Raw genomic sequence first — 17,597 nt, 5'->3', positions numbered from 1 at the left:
GCACACACACACACACTTAGACACACGCCGTGCCCTGAACGCCACCCCTTTGGCGCCTCAAAGCCACACTCCCGGCCGGAGTCGCTAATGCACTTTTCCCACAATCCCACAGGCGTGAAGGCAATCAAGCGCACATCATCCTCTTGTCAGGGCGGGGGCGGTCGGCCGAGCAGTCGGGCGGCAGCGACGGCGATGGTGGTGAGGTGGCGGGAGAAGGTGATTTAGGAGTAATTTGATAAAGATCCAAGGAGAAAATGGGAGTATCTGTGCCCAGTCAGCTTGCAGCACCGGCATGTTCCATCCCAGTTTGATGTAGGACTTTGTAAAGGAAGGACAGAGGCAATCTATCGCCCAGCACAGCCAGGTGAGACACCGCCGCATCGCTCCAGGCTGCTGTAGCCCCGTGCTCCTCAACTAACCCCTTTAACACACACACATGCGCACGCACACACACACGCGCACACGCACACGCACACACACACGCACACACACAAGCGCACACACAAGCGCACACACACACGCACACACACACGCACACACACAAAAGCGCACACACACACGCACACGCACACGCACACAGACACATTCACACACGCGCACACACACACACACTTTCACCTGCCTGTCCCTACCACTGCAGCAAGGACACTGCCAGGTCTCGGCTAAATGCTTAACATTTTTAATAGGTAAAGGGTGACAGATAGTCCCCCCTTGCTGGATATATTACACTAAAGCAACACTAAATCACCCCAGTCTACAAGGGTGTGTGTGTGTGTGTGTGTGTGTGTGTGTGTGTGTGTGTGTGTGTGTGTGTGTGTGTGTGTGTGTGTGTGTGTGTGTGTGTGTGTATTGTGGTCGGATGGGACAGGTGACTTCATTGGCTGTGTGGTGGTGGGGACAGTATAGGGTCTTTGTAACAGTGGCGTCAACAACAGCTGGCAGAGTAGCGACTGACCATCTGAAGTGCAGCAGGCTCAATGTCAAACAGGACGAGGATGTGTGTGTGTGTCTGTGTGTGTATATGTGCGTGTGTGCGTGTGTGTGTGTGTGTGTGTGTGTGTGTGTGTGTGTGTGTGTGTGTGTGTGTGTGTGTGTGTGTGTGTGTGTGTGTGTGTGTGTGTGTGTGTGTGTGTGTGTGTGTGTGTGTGTGTGTGTGTACTTGTTAATTTGTGTAGGTGGGTGTGATATAGAAAAAGAGAGAGAGACAGAGATGAAGTTGAAACTGGCAGGGGGTAAAGATAAATGGTAGTAAAGGGAGGACTGTTTAAAACAGAGTGAGGCAGTAGGCAAGGAACAGAGAGAGATAGAGCCAGCAAAGAGCAAAGCGATAGATAGATAGATAGATAGAGAGATTGATGGTAAACAAAGAAAAAAACAAAACAGTGAAAGAAGAACACGTGGAACAGAGGGAACGGCACAGAGGTGGGGAAACAGATGAAGATGCAACAGAAAGAAGTGACGGAGCAGAAGAAACAGAAACGGAAGAAACGGAAAGAGAAAAACGTGAACAGCCTGCTGCACTACCCCCATGCCAGTCTCAAGACTGCGCCTGTCTCGCCGCTCAACCACATAAACTCCACCTGTCCATCACTGCCGACGTGAGAAGAGGCTGCGAGTTGCTCAGTAGAAAACAGACTCTCACACAACCGTGTTTGGAGGAAAAGAGAGTCCAAAAGTGCAGCAGTCAATGTGTATGAATTACAGTGTAAAAGGCCCTTTGAGGAGTGGAGAAGTGGATGTGTGCACACTAGAGTACCAGGCAGAGGTGGCCACTACATCAATGGTCTGGTCTGACAGCACAATTAATAGAACTGGCTGTTGGGGATGTTCCAAACACAGACAAAAACATCACCACGGGACAACTTTGGTCTCCTGGAACAGACGTTTGACAAGTCCCCCCTGACAAAACATTATACTACACATGAGAAAATTGTAATTAATAGTCCAAGTTTTTACCCAAATATCCATCTCCAGCATTCTCCCATTTTTCATTTGACACGTTATTTGGAGCAAAGTGCGATGATGAAATATGGTGAAGAAACATGGGCAAGAATAAATTCTTGAGAAACTTGAGGAAAAAAAGAATTGGCAATCTTCTGGTGCAGCACCAGGCGCTGAGCGCACTCCGCAAAGGTGCTCAACATTCAAGCCAAGAGGAAGAAGTCAGAAGTCAGGGAAGATGGAGGCTGGAAAAAAACAGCAAAAGGACCACAAGATCTCCAGTGGCCCCAGCCAGCAAGTAACATGGGCGTGGCAACCAACCAACCAGCCACCATCTGGTCCATGGAGGACAGAAGAAGACAGCCGAGAAAGGCAGGAAGTGCTAGGGTCGTGTTGGACAGAGAGAGAGAGAGAGAGAGGGGAGAAAAAAAATCACTCAAGCTGTTAAGAGACGGAAGCAACAGGGAGGGCCAGCCTTCAGAGCGAGTTAGTGTTTTCAGCTGAACAAGCGGCAGGAAGAGGAGGATGAAGAAGAGGAAGAAGAAGGAGGAGTAGTAGTGGTGGTAGTACGAGTAGAACAGAGAGCAGCCAGGCAGAAGGAAGGTCTGTAGAGAGCCAAAGCGAAGATTGAGGATTCGTTTTTTGTAGCGGCAGCGGCAGCGGCAGCGGCAGCGGCAGCAGAGAAACAGAAGGTTGAAGGAGATAGACAGTGAAGTGTGTTGAGGGGGCCGTACCATCCTCTTTGGTTTTGATGCGCGCCGCTGGGCTCTCCGGGCCGGGCCCCACGTCTGTGTGGGCCCTCACCCACACCTGATACTCGGTCCACTTCTCCAGGGCGGCCAGCGTGTGGCTGGTGGCGTCGGCGGGGATGTCGGGCACCTCGTGGCGCTCCGTGTCCTCGCCGCTAGACGCCTGGTACGCCAGCGAGTAGCGCACGATGTTGCCGTGCCGGCTGGCGGCAGGCGGAGCCGTCCAACTCACCTGGATGCTGGTGGAGGACAGACTGAGCAGGTGCACCTCCTGCGGCGGGGCCGAGGGAGCTGGGGAGTGGAGGGGAAGGGGGAGGGAGGTGGAGGGTAGGAGGACGAGGAGAAAATGGATGGATGGAGAGGAGGTCAGGCAGGAAGGATGGGAAACCATTTGTTTCGGGGTGTGGGGTGGTGGTTGTGGTTGTGGTGGTGGTGATGGTGGGTGGGTGGGTGTGTGGGTGAGCAGGCAACATACGCTCTTGGACTGGGAGGGACACACACATACTGTACACACTACAGTGAGTCGGCCTCACCGCAGAGAGTAATAATTAGGAGTGATTTAAGCCTAAAGTGCTTTGAGAGGGGCTCCCCTGTTGAGAGCCAAAGCAGGGACAAGCAGCAGATTGAATAATGGCTAACAGGGCGGAATGGAGTTTTCATTGGCCCGCGCTCGCTGCTTAGGCGAGGGGGAGAGAAAATAGACCAAAAAAAAATACATAAGATAGCGATAAAGTTGAGCAGGGAGCCATTTATCCAGCTTGAGTCTGTATGGGAGGTCGTGACCCCTATATTCCACTGTAATCCCTGCAGATAAGTGGTGTGTCTATGTGTGGTGCATGCAGTGTGTGTGCCGTGTGTGTGTGCTGTGTGTGTGTGCCGTGTGTGTGTGTGTGTGTGCCGTGTGTGCCGTGTGTGTGTGTGTGTGTGTGTGTGTGTGTGTGTGTGTGTGTGTGTGTGTGTGTGTGTGTGTGTGTGAGTGTGCCGTGTGTGTGTGTGTGTGTGTGTGTGTGTGTGTGTGTGTGTGTGTGTGTGTGTGTGTGTGTGTGTGTGTGTGTGTGTGTGTGTGTGTGTGTGTGTACTGTATATGTGTGTGGGGTGGTTTCTGTGTGGGCGGTGTAAGTGAACAGGGGGGATGAAATGAAATGTTTGTTTCCCCGATACGAGAGAACAGAGAGCACTGCGGCCAGTGCCAATGCGGCTGTGCACTTGATATCGGCTCAAAATTAATTTGAAACAAGAAACAGAGATTTAAGAGGTGTGTTCCGCCCAGTCCAGAGGGCCAACGCAAAATACAACAAATGCAAGTGAAAAGATTGTTGGTAACGCTTTTTGTTGCATAGCCCAAAGCAAAATATATAAACAGTAAAGCTCATAATATTGTACATCTACACATGAAAGTATAACAGACATACTAAACATTATTGGCAGGATGTAATTACACAAATTACGTGCTGAACACTGAAATCACAATAATAAGGGCTATGTAATTCAAAGTGTAGCCAAGAATTTTCACAATAACAGAAATGTAAACATTGTGATGGTGGAGCATGCAAACACAGGGTGAAGGGCATGACTGGAAGGCATAACACACATGCAATTTTCATGATCAGAGCAGAGAATTAACGCCATTTCTGTTTCAGTTAACAGACTCTAGCCAGAATATTTGCTTTTACCGATGGCGAAAGAGCTATAATCCGATTTACATAAATTTAAACTTTGATGGGAGAGGCCAAGAATAATAATAATACAAATATATATATAAATAAATAATTGGTTTCCCTGACAACCTTTTCTATGGGGGTCTTTAAGATGTCAAAAGGGGGAATGATTGCACAGAGCGGCCTTTAAGAGCGGAACCGATTGTTACTGATACATTTGAAATGGGGGAAAATGGAGAGAACATAATGTGTCGGAGGTGGAGGAGAGGATATCGCAGAGAGATCCATACAATACAGAGGGAAATAATGCCAGCGAAAGACTAAGAGAAAGGGGGCAAAATAAAGAAACGGTGTAAAGAACTGTAAACGAGAGAGTGATATGGCAAGAGATAGAATTTTCAGAAGAGTACACGTAGATAGAGAAGGGGGTAAGAAAACATGAAAGAAGATAAGCAGGAGGGTTTGCGATAGGGACACGATGAATGACCAGAAAAAGGACAGAGTTGAAAAGGCTGAGTTTAGAGAGAGGTATTCACGAGTTTAAACCAAACAGTGGGGAGGTTCAGGCCGTGAAAGAAATAGAGCCAAAAAAACAAAACAAAAAAATGAATAACTCAGAAAGAGGAGGGTCAATGATGACAGAAAGAAAGAGCAAATAAAGTGGGAGAGAGATAAATAGGGAGAAAGGGAGAGTAAGGTGCAGATAGAACGACTAGGGTTAGGTACAGTACAGAGACAGAGAGAGAAAGTGAGGAGGGCAAAGAGAGAAGCAGGGGAGTTTCGCTGAACTCTGTGACAGCCCGGCCTCCTTTCTCCAGAGACGAGCAGACTGTCAGTCGGCCAGCCGATAAGGAAGCCAGAGGATTTTTTTTAAGGGGCCACGTTCCTATGGGAACAGGGCCCTCAGTAGCCAGCCCAGCCCCATTCATGGCTGACAACTATAACAAATAGCCTTGAATAAGCCGCAGCCTTTCTTTTGGGAGATATCATAAATATTTCAGGGTTAAACTCTCTATCTGCCGGTGAGAGACAGAGGCTTTGGGTAGCGGCTATGGGAGTGAGAAGGAAGGGAGGAGGTGAAGAAGAAGAAGAAGAAAAAGAAAAAAAGGATGGAGATTAAGTTGTCTGTATGTGTAGGGCAGGGCTGGGCATTTACGTCACGCGGCGTCTCTGCAGATTTTTGGAAATAAAGGCCCTGGAGAAATAATGTTGGGTCATTACAGACGCTGCGGGCAAGGAAAAGAGTCTTCTGTTTTCAGACAGCTCTGAATCACAAGTAGGGTTGAGGTGTCTGGAGGGGTCACTTTAGCCGCAAGGTCATCACGCTTGCTCGCGTATTTATTTATATGTTTGTTTCTCTGCTGCTTTGATCTTGAAAATTACATGCCTGACACATCATGGGGAAAGCAAAAGTTCACGACCAAACACACACAATTCAACAGAAATTAAAAAGGAGGGGTGTTTGCATACCTACCCCTTTTCCGTGTGTTCCGTGCGAAATGTCTTCCATAAGTGAATCCATGAGAAATCACAGGACTAACAACGTTGCTTATGTAGGGCTGAAGAACTCCGAAATATACCAAAATGCGAAATCTACCAAAACACTAGTCTAATGGGCTTTTGAGAATGACCTCCTTTAATCTTTCTTCCCGTTCTTTTCACTTGCTGTTCCCCACAGCTAACTTGACAACATGCTAGCTGTCCAAAGACGTAAGCAGTACCATTTCCACCAAGGGTACACCAGAAAAGCTGACCACAAAACTATGCTGTGCTCATGAAAGACATGACACAGAATTGACAGCAATTTGATCTGAATTTTACCAAATATTAACCGTGCCTTCATCTATATCTTTCTGGTAATCCGTAACAGCAGAACAGCCAGAAGAAAAGTGTGAATATTGAACATGTGAAAAGTAAACAATGTTTGGTGATTGCGTCGGTCTGTGTGCTTGGTCTGGACTTGCTGTGTGTGGTGTAGTCTGTGTGGGGTTAAACCTCAGTCTGTGCTTGCTAAAATAAATGTTTTTGCTGTTGCTTTTCTCAAATACAATCAATTTGGACTGGTCTAATCCATCACGAGACAACCAAACCCTCCAAAAAAAAGCCTTACCTCCACAGCAAACCAGGGATTTAGAGGGTGTTGCCAGGCCCAGGGCAGGCTCTGTAATTAAACCAAGCGGGTGAGTTACAACAGTTAGGGCCGGCTCGGCTGTGGTCTAGTACTTACTGGATTGGGCTGTGCGAGCCTCTATGGGTTGCGTGTAGACTCCCAGGCCCATCTCGGAGCGGGCAGCTAGGGAGAACTTGTACAGGGTGTCTGGCTTCAAGTTCTCCACTGCATAGGAGCCGGCTGGGTCAAAGGTTACATGTTGCTGGGAAACAGAAAGAAAAACATACCGGCAATAAATATAATGATCTATGATATAATGGTCTATTGCATTCCAGAACCCCAAGTGAGAGTGAGGTGAAAAGTGATGGTTTACAATGTAGCAATATACAATATAGCAGCAACCACACAGAAGACATTTTACTTTCAAATTCCGAGCCTTAAATACCACTCTCGCATGAAATACGGCAACCATGTGGAAGAAGTTTCATTTAAAAAAGTTTAAGCCTCAAAATTACCACCCCTGCATGCAGAATACATTTACGTGAATGCATTATTGAATTCCAACAGCATTTTAATCATTTTTTATATGCAAGTGTCGTCGTTATCATAAATTATAACTTCGCTCGAGCAAACTTTTCTTCAGCATGCGTAGGGACCAAAATGAGCATAATATCAACAGAAGTAGTGATAGCATGAGGTCGTAAGCACGATGCATCAAGCAATCAAGATACTGAACACTCAACCCACTCTCCCTTCACTGTCAGCCTCTAGCCAGCCAGGCCACTGACAACGCTCCCCCCCCTCATCCCCACCACCATATCTGCGACTGAACATTCCACCTGCACTACTACATCTGTGACTGAACTTTCAACCTGCACTAACTCAAAACATACACATGCACACACACACACACACACACACACACACACACACACACACACACACACACACACACACACACACACACACACACACACACACACACACACACACACACACACACACACACACACACACACAAGCACACTGCACTTTCTGCACTAAACCCAAACATACACACACTGACACACAACTCATACTCACACACATACACACACACACACACACACACACATACACAGGTACACACACACAGACGCACACCGCACTTTCTACCTGCACTAAAACACACACACACACACCACACACATACACACACACACACACACACACACACACACACACACACACACACACACACACACACACACACACACACACACACACACACACACACACGCACACAAAACACATACAAACACACACACACACACACATACTGCTGCTGGTGTATTTAATAAAAACCTTTTTTAATTATTTATTTCTTCAAATGCTACTATTACTATGTCAGAACGCTATAAAGGACTTTTAGAAAAAGAACAACAAAATACCTCCTCTTAATGTATGTTCTCTACAAGTCTTCTGTTGTCCAGTCTTGCACTTTAAATGTCTGTATGAGCAATGTCTACGTCCATACTGTCTATGTCCATGTATGAGTACTGTCTATGTCTATACTGTCTATGTCCTTACCTAGATTAGTCTATGTCTGCATGGGAGAGCAAGAAACGCAATTTCAAATTCTTTGTATGACCAGTGCATGTAAAGAAATTGACAATAAACTTGACTTGACTTGACTTGACTAATGGTCCAGAAAAAGACTGGTGTGCCAAACGGTAGGGCAGAGCGGTACCTTGTTCCCTGAGTCAGCCTCCCAGTAGGTGAGCTCAAACTTGATGATGGGGTCTTGCACTGGCCACAGCCAGGTGAGCATGATGCGCGTGTCCAACTCCGCCTCTGCTTCAAAACCCGCAGGCTGGGCTGGCACTGAGGACAAAGACAAACACAGCTACAGGTTAGCACTAATATTCTTTATAATTTAAGTGCACTGTGCTCTCCCGTGGTGTGTCTTATCAAACTCAGTGTGAAAATGAGATATAAATGGCACTCTTTTCACTGCTTTTAGTTGCATTTATTCTTCAGGTGTGTGTATCAACAGGGAAAAAACCTGAAAAACAAATACTAACTATAAGAAGAAGCAAAAAAAACTGTGATCTCTTTTTCATGCAGTTATTTTTCACCATTCTCATTTCCAAAAAAAGGCATTAATTCTAAGAAAGAACCCTCTGCATCGGTTACGCATGAAAAATGTATAACAAATGGAGACTAATAATGGCTGGAAATATGCAAACACAAATTAAGCAATAATTATTTAGATATATTGCAGCTCCATTAACTACACCTAATTTGAATTCAGATGGATGAATTTTAATTTAGTGACTGAACTGCAAAGGCAGCACCTACCGCTGGTAGCGTTTAGGCTGCCTGGGTAATGTGTGTACTGCATGTGTGAGTTTTGCTATCCCCATACAAATGGATACAAAATGTCCCCACTGAGACAATTCTAGTCCCTAATAATCAAACAACATTTTTTCAAGGCTGCACTGTTGCTGGTGAAACTGAGAGTGCAAAAACATTTCTTTACTTACTAATGGGAGTGAGTGTTAATGTGTGTGTGAGCAATAGAGCTAGAGGGTATTTGTATCGTGTGAACATGGTGCTTGTGTGTGAGCGTGAGCGTGGTGTGTGTGTGAGAGCGTGGTGTGTGTGTGTGTGTGAGCGTGGTGTGTGTGTGTGTGTGTGTGTGTGTGTGTGTGTGTGTGTGTGTGTGTGTGTGTGTGTGTGTGTGTGTGTGTGTGTGTGTGTGTTGAGGAGGCCTAGTCACACCTCCTCTACCACCTTGCTAGCTGAACACTGTCTATTGGCTTCATAAGAGTTCAGCGTGTTCCTCCTAGGTGATTTTGTGTGTGGGATGCATGTGTGTGTGTGATGCATGGTAAGTGTGGAGTCCGCCGCCTACCTCCTTGCTGGGTCTTGACCTGCAACACGTCGGAGGGCGGGCCGTCCCCGACGGAGGTGAAGCCCAGCACGCGCAGGCTGTAGGTGATGTCGGGCGTCAGGCCCGAGATGGTGGTCAGCTCAGAGTAGTCCGTGTTGTGCTTCTGCCACGTGCTCAGCGGAGCCTGCAGATAAGGAAAGGAATGGGCAAAGAATTCACCATACAATACACATCACTATACACATACCATAATATAATACTGCAGGTAGGGGCTGGAATTGGCAAGGAATTGAAGATGTGATACGCATCACCATACACATGCCACGATACCATACATCTGGTAGAGTAGGGGTGGGAATTGGCAAGGAATTCACCATACGAAACATATCACAATCAGTGATGGGCAAAATGGAATCATTAGTTAGAATCTAGTGCCGTATATTCTAAATGACCTTGTTTTACCTGTCAAATTCAACCAGGTGATCATTCAACCAGCCAGTCATTCGGAATATGTGACACTGGAGTCATTTTGAATATGTGACACTGGAGTCATTTGGAATATGTGACACTGAATGTTTGTAATGAATCCATTTTGCCCATCACTGATCACAATACACATGCCACAATACAATGATATCATGATGTGCAGTATGTTGAATACTGCAATGTGTTGCAATAGTAGACATCGCAATACATTGCAATACTCAAAATACAGTATTTCATGAAAACCAAAAAGATTGGGATTTGACTGATAACCATTCAAACAATGTCTTATTTTATTCTCTTAAGAATCGGCTTGAATCGATGCAGTATCTTGTGAAAAGTAGTATGCGATATGCTGTCATGATTTTTTGCACACCCCTACCTAAAATTACATGTTTTAAAAACACCCTTATTTTCATGAACTTTTGGTTAGGATTATCTATCTACAGTCTTACTTTCTATGACTCTCTCAAGCACACTGAATGACAGTTGTGTAAGAATAAAAGATACTATCAATGTGTATACCTGCAGGTCCTCGGTATAGTAGACCCGGTACCCCCTGATCTGTCCGTTGGGCTCCTCGGGCGGCTTCCACTGCACCAGCATGGTGCTGGAGCTCAGCATGCGAGCCTGCACGTGCAGCGGGGCCGAGGAGGGCGCCTGCTCGCTGGTGCGCGTGTCCACCGAGCCGCTGGGCGGCCCGCGCCCGATGTTGTTGACCGCCATGACGCGGAACTCGTACTCCGAGTAGGGGCTCAGGCCGCCGATGCTGTAGCGCGTGGATGCTACGCCGTCCACCTCTTGGAAGCCATTGTCCGACGTCTTGGGTCGGTACTGGATGACGTAATAGGAGACGGGCTCCGGGTTGCCAGAGTCCCACGTTAGGGTCACACTGGTGGCCGTGGTCTCGGTCACGATCAGCGCCGAGGGCGACTTGGGCAGGGCTGTGTGTGTGTGTGTGTATATGTGTGTGTGTGTAACCACCAGGCCAATCCACGGGTTTGCAAGGAAAGGGTGGGGAAGAAAAGGGGGGAAAGACAATGTCAGTGAACTATTTAATTTTTCAGTTTTTATCTATTTCACTCAATACCTGCCTGATTCTGCTGGCTGCTGCTGCTGGAAAAGGTTTCCTCTGCACAATGTGTTTCTCTATTAAGACGCAGAAATAGAAAAGGTAGGCAGTGGGAGAGATAGTGGGTACGGTAGGGGGTGAAAGAAAGAAGCCTCCCACCCCCATCCCCATCCCCACCCCCCTACCCTTCACACACCCCTCTCCCCGAACAACCCCAATCTCTATTCCAGCTGCTTGGGCTTCTCTTTCCCCGCACCTCACCTGTCACTACAGGGCCCTGACAGGCCATGTTCATTATCTCTCAAAGCAAAATGTCTCTTCCCTGCATGACACAAAGGCAGCTTAAGAGCGTGGCTCCACGCGAGGCCTACTATGTGGAAAGTATTTATAACGATGAAGAACAGCTCCATGCTGCGGAATTCATTTCCCAACATCCTTCCTACTGTGCACTTTTTTATACAAAGACACTGGATCATTGGCCAAGTATAATAAACACTTTTTTTCTCCTTCTCCTTCTTTTTTTTGTTTCATTCTTTTTTTTAAATGCGTTTGTGCAATTGGCTTGGGCTGTTTCAATTGAAATTGCCTTTTACTTGTTTCTCATTCATCACATTGGCTGGAAAAGATAAGGAGACGGGAGAGAGGAGGAAGACATTGCAAGGAGGGGCCTTCAAAAGGGACTAATTTATTTTAGGGTTAGGGTCTTCACTAGATTACCCAGGGACTCTTGAGGAATCGCTTCGGACTACTGATGCAATAAAGACCCCGGCTTGCTCTAGTCTACTCTCCCCAACACACCGAAATGCATTTCCCGTGTACTCGCACGGCCCGGCAGCGTAAACATGACGCACTACAGGACGCAGCGAACTGTCGGAACAAGCACGCTGTATTTCTTTATCGCCACCATCTGCGATTTAATCTGTCCTTTAGCTTGGCCAATGCCAACACGCCCGGTGACTATTCCACGGCATGACTAATTCACATCCAAACAACATAATGTACACATACTATGTGTTCACTGAAATATACTACTAAATATCCCCAGGCTTTACTCACAATAAAACTGTATGAAATAAAATAAAAAATACATGACACCCTGACTTGAATACATGTATACAAGCTCTTCTCAATGCTAGATTAAATTCAGTATACAAATAAATGTACACAGAGCCTGTCCTTCACTGAAAAATAGTATTCTACATACCGGTACACACTTGGCCAGAGGTTTAGTGCTTTGGCAGGTCCATGCATGGACAAGTGGAAGGTCATGTAACGTCTTGGGGTTATGACACAGAGCCTCTGCAATTTGATAGCATGGCTCAGACGTTATTAAATCGCTCGCATACTCTGAGCTGAAGTGATTCCAAGCATCGGATATAAGGCTGAATAAATGGCTGGGCGATTGCGCAGATTCACAGAGAGGTATGCTCGGCGCAAGAAGAAGCAAGCGTAGATACATTCCTTCCTAATGCAGTTCCTGAACTGTAAACACTGCCATTACCATTACTTTGCCTGGCAGTAATGGACCCGCGCTCACAGGTTTTTCCATTTCCAGGGGCGAATGAAAAGTGCAAGCATTGTAATAAAATCGCCGTTGAAAATGACTCCAAATGACTTTGGTGCTGTATGTGCCGTGGCGGCCGACACACTTCACTTGGACGCCGCTGGGCTAAGACACGTGTAGGGAGAGAGCCAAAAAAAAAAAAAATCAGATGAAAAAAGCTGACAAACTGACACAAGGGGGCACGAGATGGCAAACAGGGGCTTCCAGTCACCACACATGGAGATTACCGTTTGATATTATGCTGTGCTACATATTGTGGCGCATCAAGGAATTCAAAACAAAGACCTTTCTGTTATGGGTGGGTGGGCCCGGTCGGTGCTTAAGACGTGAAAAATGTGAAAATGTAGAACCACTGGAGCAGCGGTGTGCAAAATATATATAAGAATAATAACAAACTCCAGGATTAGACTTGCAACAACATACAGCCGTAGACAGCATTTGGGGATTCTGGGAGAAGGTTCAGTCAGTCGGTGGCTGAGGCAATACCATCTGTCCCTATGCTGACTAATATCATAGCAACACATTAAGGAAGGTGCCTGCCTACAGTACCTCCACTGCAGACAAATCCCATCCCTAATAAATCTGATCAAAATTCTCTCTCATCCTTCTGTGATCTAACTCCCCATCAACAAACAAGTACGCGCCAGTGAATTAATTCTTAATAAAAGATAACTGTGACTGATAAGCACTCAGACGCGGGTTATTCACATTAAGTCTGAATAAGAAACCAACAATCCCTCCGAGGATGCTGGCAGTTTATTTTCCTCCACTTTTTTTTTTTTTGCAGGGCCCATTCAACCTTGCCGCACATGAAGAAAGGAGGAAAAGTCTAGGGGGATCTTGCACAATGTCCCAGACATTAGTATGCAATAAACAATACAGGAAATTAATCATTCGACAGTTTCTTCTTTTTTTTGGAAAGTATTTGTACTGATTCATGAGAGGCCACAAGGAGTAAGGTATTTTTTCCGTTTCCTTTTTGTTTTCTTTCTTTTTGATATTGGTAACAGGAGAGTTGGTGGTGGGGGAGAGGAGAATGAGAGACAAATCTTCATCCTGGTAAAAAATAAATAACTTTTTGCCATCATCCTCGTGCCGCACAGTTAGGCATCATGAAGAGGGCAGGGCTACAAGTCAGATTTCAACTTTGATGAAACATTGATGAGGTAATTACACGCACTGTCTGGCAGAAGTGAGCGGGAACACCCAGCCTGCTTCATTATTAATGAGGCAGTAGTCCTTCCACCATTAGGCTCGTTCGTGACGAAGCAGTGCTGCTTTTGCTAGGCAGTGGGCATGCGCACTTTGCCAGTTTGATGCATTCTGGTTAGAATTTTCTAACCACAATGTATCAAACTGGCAAAGTACGCATGCTCGCTGCTTAGCAAAAGCAGCACTGCTTCGTCACGAACGAGCCTATCACTATCTGTCTCTTACCGCCCATACCATAACACACAACTTTAGACAGCCCAGCTGGCTTGATCAGCAAGAAAGATTAATGGACAGGAACAAAGTTACCACGTTGTAGAGGCGGACTTAAGTAAAAGCAAGTGAAAGTACAGTAATAGTCCAGACACGTGCCATGTCATCTATTTGCCTCTGCTTTTATCCAAAGTGATTTCTCAAAATCGTTATTATTTACAAGTACCTTGGATGACTGAGTGAACTGCCTTCAACATGTAACAGGACTTTCACTTTCAGCTTTACTTTTGCCCACCTCACAACATCTGGCCGAACTTCTAAGTTTCCCTTCTGAACGCTTCAAGATCTCCCTTCCATTTCGTTACACTGCATTACATTTAGCAGCCACTTTCATTCAAAGTGGCTTCCAAGGGGGAGAATGTCACTCACCTTTGACGGTGATCTGTGCCGTGGTTTCGATCATGCCGAGGGAGGACATGGCTACGCAGGTGTAGTTGGCCGACTGGCGGATGTTGGTGAGCTCCAGCACGTTGCGGCCGATAGGCATCTCGTCCTCCTTGGTGAGCTCCACGTCGCCTGTGGTCCACTTGACGAAGGGCATGGGGGCACCCACTGCCACACAGGTGAGGTTGACGCTGCCGCCGGGCATCACCTCGTGGTTGGTGGGGGGGATGGAGAAGCGGGGCGGAACGCGCCGCACTGCAGGAGGGGGGGCGGAAAAAAGGAGGCTCGAAAAAAGGGAAAGATGCTGGACAACAAACAATACCAACAGCAACAACACACTGACCTAATGACATAAACCCTTACTCTAGATGTCTGATAGGCCTGGCTTTGGCTGTGTCACATTTGTTTTCGGACCACATAACGCTTTTTTGTTTTATTTTAAGATTTTTTTTGTCTTTTTCGACATTATTTGATAGGACAGTGTGAGAGGTGGACAGGAAGTGAATTGGGAGATAGACAGGGAGGGGACGGCAAAGGACCCGGGTCGGGAATCGAACCTGGGTCAGCCGCACGGCAGGCGAGTGCCCTACCGGTTGGCCACGGCAGGGCCTTACAGTGTGTTCTTATTCCCTACCTCACAAGTGACCTATGTAGATACACGTAGCTTATTTGGGACACATTCTATGTTTGAGGTCCAGATAAATGTAGATGAAGGGTGACCACGAGTCATTGGCTAATTTCAAATGTCCAATTCTGGACTTGATGAAATACCTAGTGTCACAATAATGTATATGAAAAAGTCTGGCCTACCAAACTTCAAAGTGTGGAAATATAGTGCTACTAAGAAGCATTAAATGTTTGAAATTGAGCGCTGAATTCTATCTACAGGTGGTGAATCTTAAAGTCCTATGCCATGCCAGACCTTCCCCCTAGGGGTAAATCTCCTTTTCTGGCCTGTCTGGGTGGCATAAATTGTGAAGGACTCCTTTCTGAGAACTGTCCCTCTCCACCAGAATCCTGATCAAGTCCCCCACGGCATCCCAAATGTTTGAATTTAACTGACAGTACTAGCCTTGCATTAGAAAGACATTCCCATCACCAGTCGTGCTAGTCAAAAGAGCTCACACCTCATCTGAGGGTAGTCACGACACATGAGGATATAGAAGTATAATTTCAGCTTAAACCTCAAGCTGCTGGACAGGCTGGCCCATTAAACTTTCCATCAGAGCTTTCCATTCTACTCTGAGAGCCGTCTTTAGTGTAGTCTCTCTGGGCTGTAGTTTCCTCTTAAGGTGCCTATAAATGGATAGACGGGGCTGGGGACATTATGCTTAGCGAGGGGGGTGGGGGGATACAAGGATACGAGGGTTTTTATGCAATATCAGGGATTTGACAGGGATGAGCGTTGCTAAATGGAATTTTTGCTTATTGGTCACATTCGTGATTTTCTACGAGGCTTCAGAGTCTTTGCTGAGTGGATCTGTGGTTACGGCGGGATGGCAAGAGGCAATTTAATGAGGATTTAAGTCAGAGACTCCTGAAACGTTTTCACTTACAGTACGCTGCGTCTTAGCTTTTGGTCAACTGTGCAGCAGGTTTAATTAGAGTCCCCTCAGCTAAGGCGGCAAGGCTATTTACATTTATTTTACCTCAGGAAATGGAATAGCGCTAACGTTAACGGTGCTGTAGTACTCATGTGGAGGAGACTCAACAGCACTGAGACCAAGTTTGGATGGCACCTTGGCTGTAGGCTACGTGTCACGGGCTGTGCAAAGAAAAGAGGTTCATTGTCTCCCAGGAGGATAAACACAAGGCCCAGATATGCAGATTAACGCGGGCTTCCCACAGAGACGGCTTGCAAGATGCGAGGTGAGGAAGGAACGCTACGCTCGCCAGCGACAAAAAGAAAGCTGGCGTGAACACTTGCCTATTTGTAACGCACGCACACACATACACATAGGGAGAAAACTCCCAGTCAATAACAAAAGCGGTTGTTTTTATACGATTGGACAAGGTTAGAAAATTGTATTTCTAGACTACATTTTGTGGTCCTGGTGATGGATGAGAGCTGTTTGTTGTGGTGTGTGCACAGCTGAAAGCCAGGCCTCACATTTAATTTCCCTGTTGATCTTCAAACACACGCATGCAGGCGGGCTGCAGGGCTGGCAGTTTAAACACTGCTAAATGACTCCATTGCAGACACTGCTGTGATGCTTCATCACGGCTTAGCAGCAGTCCCGATACCATCGCGAGAGAGTGATAGAGAGAGAGGAAGAAGAGTCAAAGAGGAAGCGAAACAGAGAAAGGGACAGTGTGCGAGCGAGTGAGAGTACTATAAATAAGAACTCTTTCATCAAGTCTCTGAGCTGGGAAAAGCAGTTGAATGCTGAGAATGAATCTAATTTGGAGGGAGCCACAGACCTTTAGGTGTGTCTGAAGATAAACTCCTACAAAACAGTACTGATATCTCATCCCCCCGCCCCCACCCCACCAAAAAAAAATGCAGGCTCCATCACTGTTATTTTCAAATGGGAACAGGCAAGGAAACCTTAAAGGATTGTTATTATTACTTTTTTGAGAACAAATATCTCAGTGCTTATGTGACTTGAATTCAGGGGAGGGCCACTTAGATGCTGCCAAGCTATCCCATAGCTCCCGTGGGGCACACACCTCAGGTTTCTCTCTGGTGGCTAAGCTACCCACTGCCAGGTAGTGTTAGATAATGGACGGGGCCCGGACACACCGGGGCGACTTATCTAAAATAAATCCCTATTTACATTCACTAGGGGAGGTGAGCATGAGAAAAAAATGGGATGTAAAATATTACTAGCCTTAGATATTTAGCCCTGCCTTGACACCTTGTTGGAGCCATTTCCCCCCTGTAATGTCTCCATGAATCTAAGGAGGGTTTTGCAATCCTTGCAACATCCAGGTTTTTTTTTTCTTTTTCTCCATGCTGGCAGTGTATTCATGAGATGCTATACTGTTTATTACAAATCTGACCTTGACTTACTTCTATTTTAAGAGGCCTGGACAGGCACAATATAGTACACACAGCAGTCCTGTGTAGCACAGTATTCAGCTTCATTCTGAGAGTCAGGTTTACCCATGTGTGAGTATATTTGTACGGATATGTGTGCACATGCGAATGCAGGATTGCTTAGGCATGTGTGAGAGTATGTGTGCCTGTGTGTGTGCCTGTGCATGTGTGTGTGTGTGTGTGTGTGCGTGTTTGTTTCATTTGAGGAGGCGTGCAGGTGTGAACTGGTTCTGTTTGCA

At 46.4% G+C, this 17,597-nt stretch overlaps 1 protein-coding gene across 1 annotated transcript in view; it reads right to left on the bottom strand.

The window, feature by feature from the left end:
- ptprfa (protein tyrosine phosphatase receptor type Fa) overlaps positions 1–17,597 on the bottom strand; it is a 248,725-nt gene that overhangs the window by 107,592 nt on the left and 123,536 nt on the right. The window contains exons 7-12 of the mRNA XM_063201608.1: positions 14,304–14,573; positions 10,342–10,760; positions 9,355–9,517; positions 8,188–8,321; positions 6,576–6,720; positions 2,676–2,981 (exon numbers count right to left, since the gene is read on the bottom strand). Of these exons, the coding sequence (XP_063057678.1) occupies positions 2,676–2,981; positions 6,576–6,720; positions 8,188–8,321; positions 9,355–9,517; positions 10,342–10,760; positions 14,304–14,573 (1,437 nt within the window). The remainder of the gene's footprint in view (positions 1–2,675; positions 2,982–6,575; positions 6,721–8,187; positions 8,322–9,354; positions 9,518–10,341; positions 10,761–14,303; positions 14,574–17,597) is intronic.

The sequence above is a fragment of the Engraulis encrasicolus genome, chromosome 6, assembly GCF_034702125.1.
Source record: "Engraulis encrasicolus isolate BLACKSEA-1 chromosome 6, IST_EnEncr_1.0, whole genome shotgun sequence".
Lineage (NCBI taxonomy): Eukaryota > Metazoa > Chordata > Actinopteri > Clupeiformes > Engraulidae > Engraulis > Engraulis encrasicolus.
This window is presented reverse-complemented; position numbering and strand designations above follow the sequence as displayed.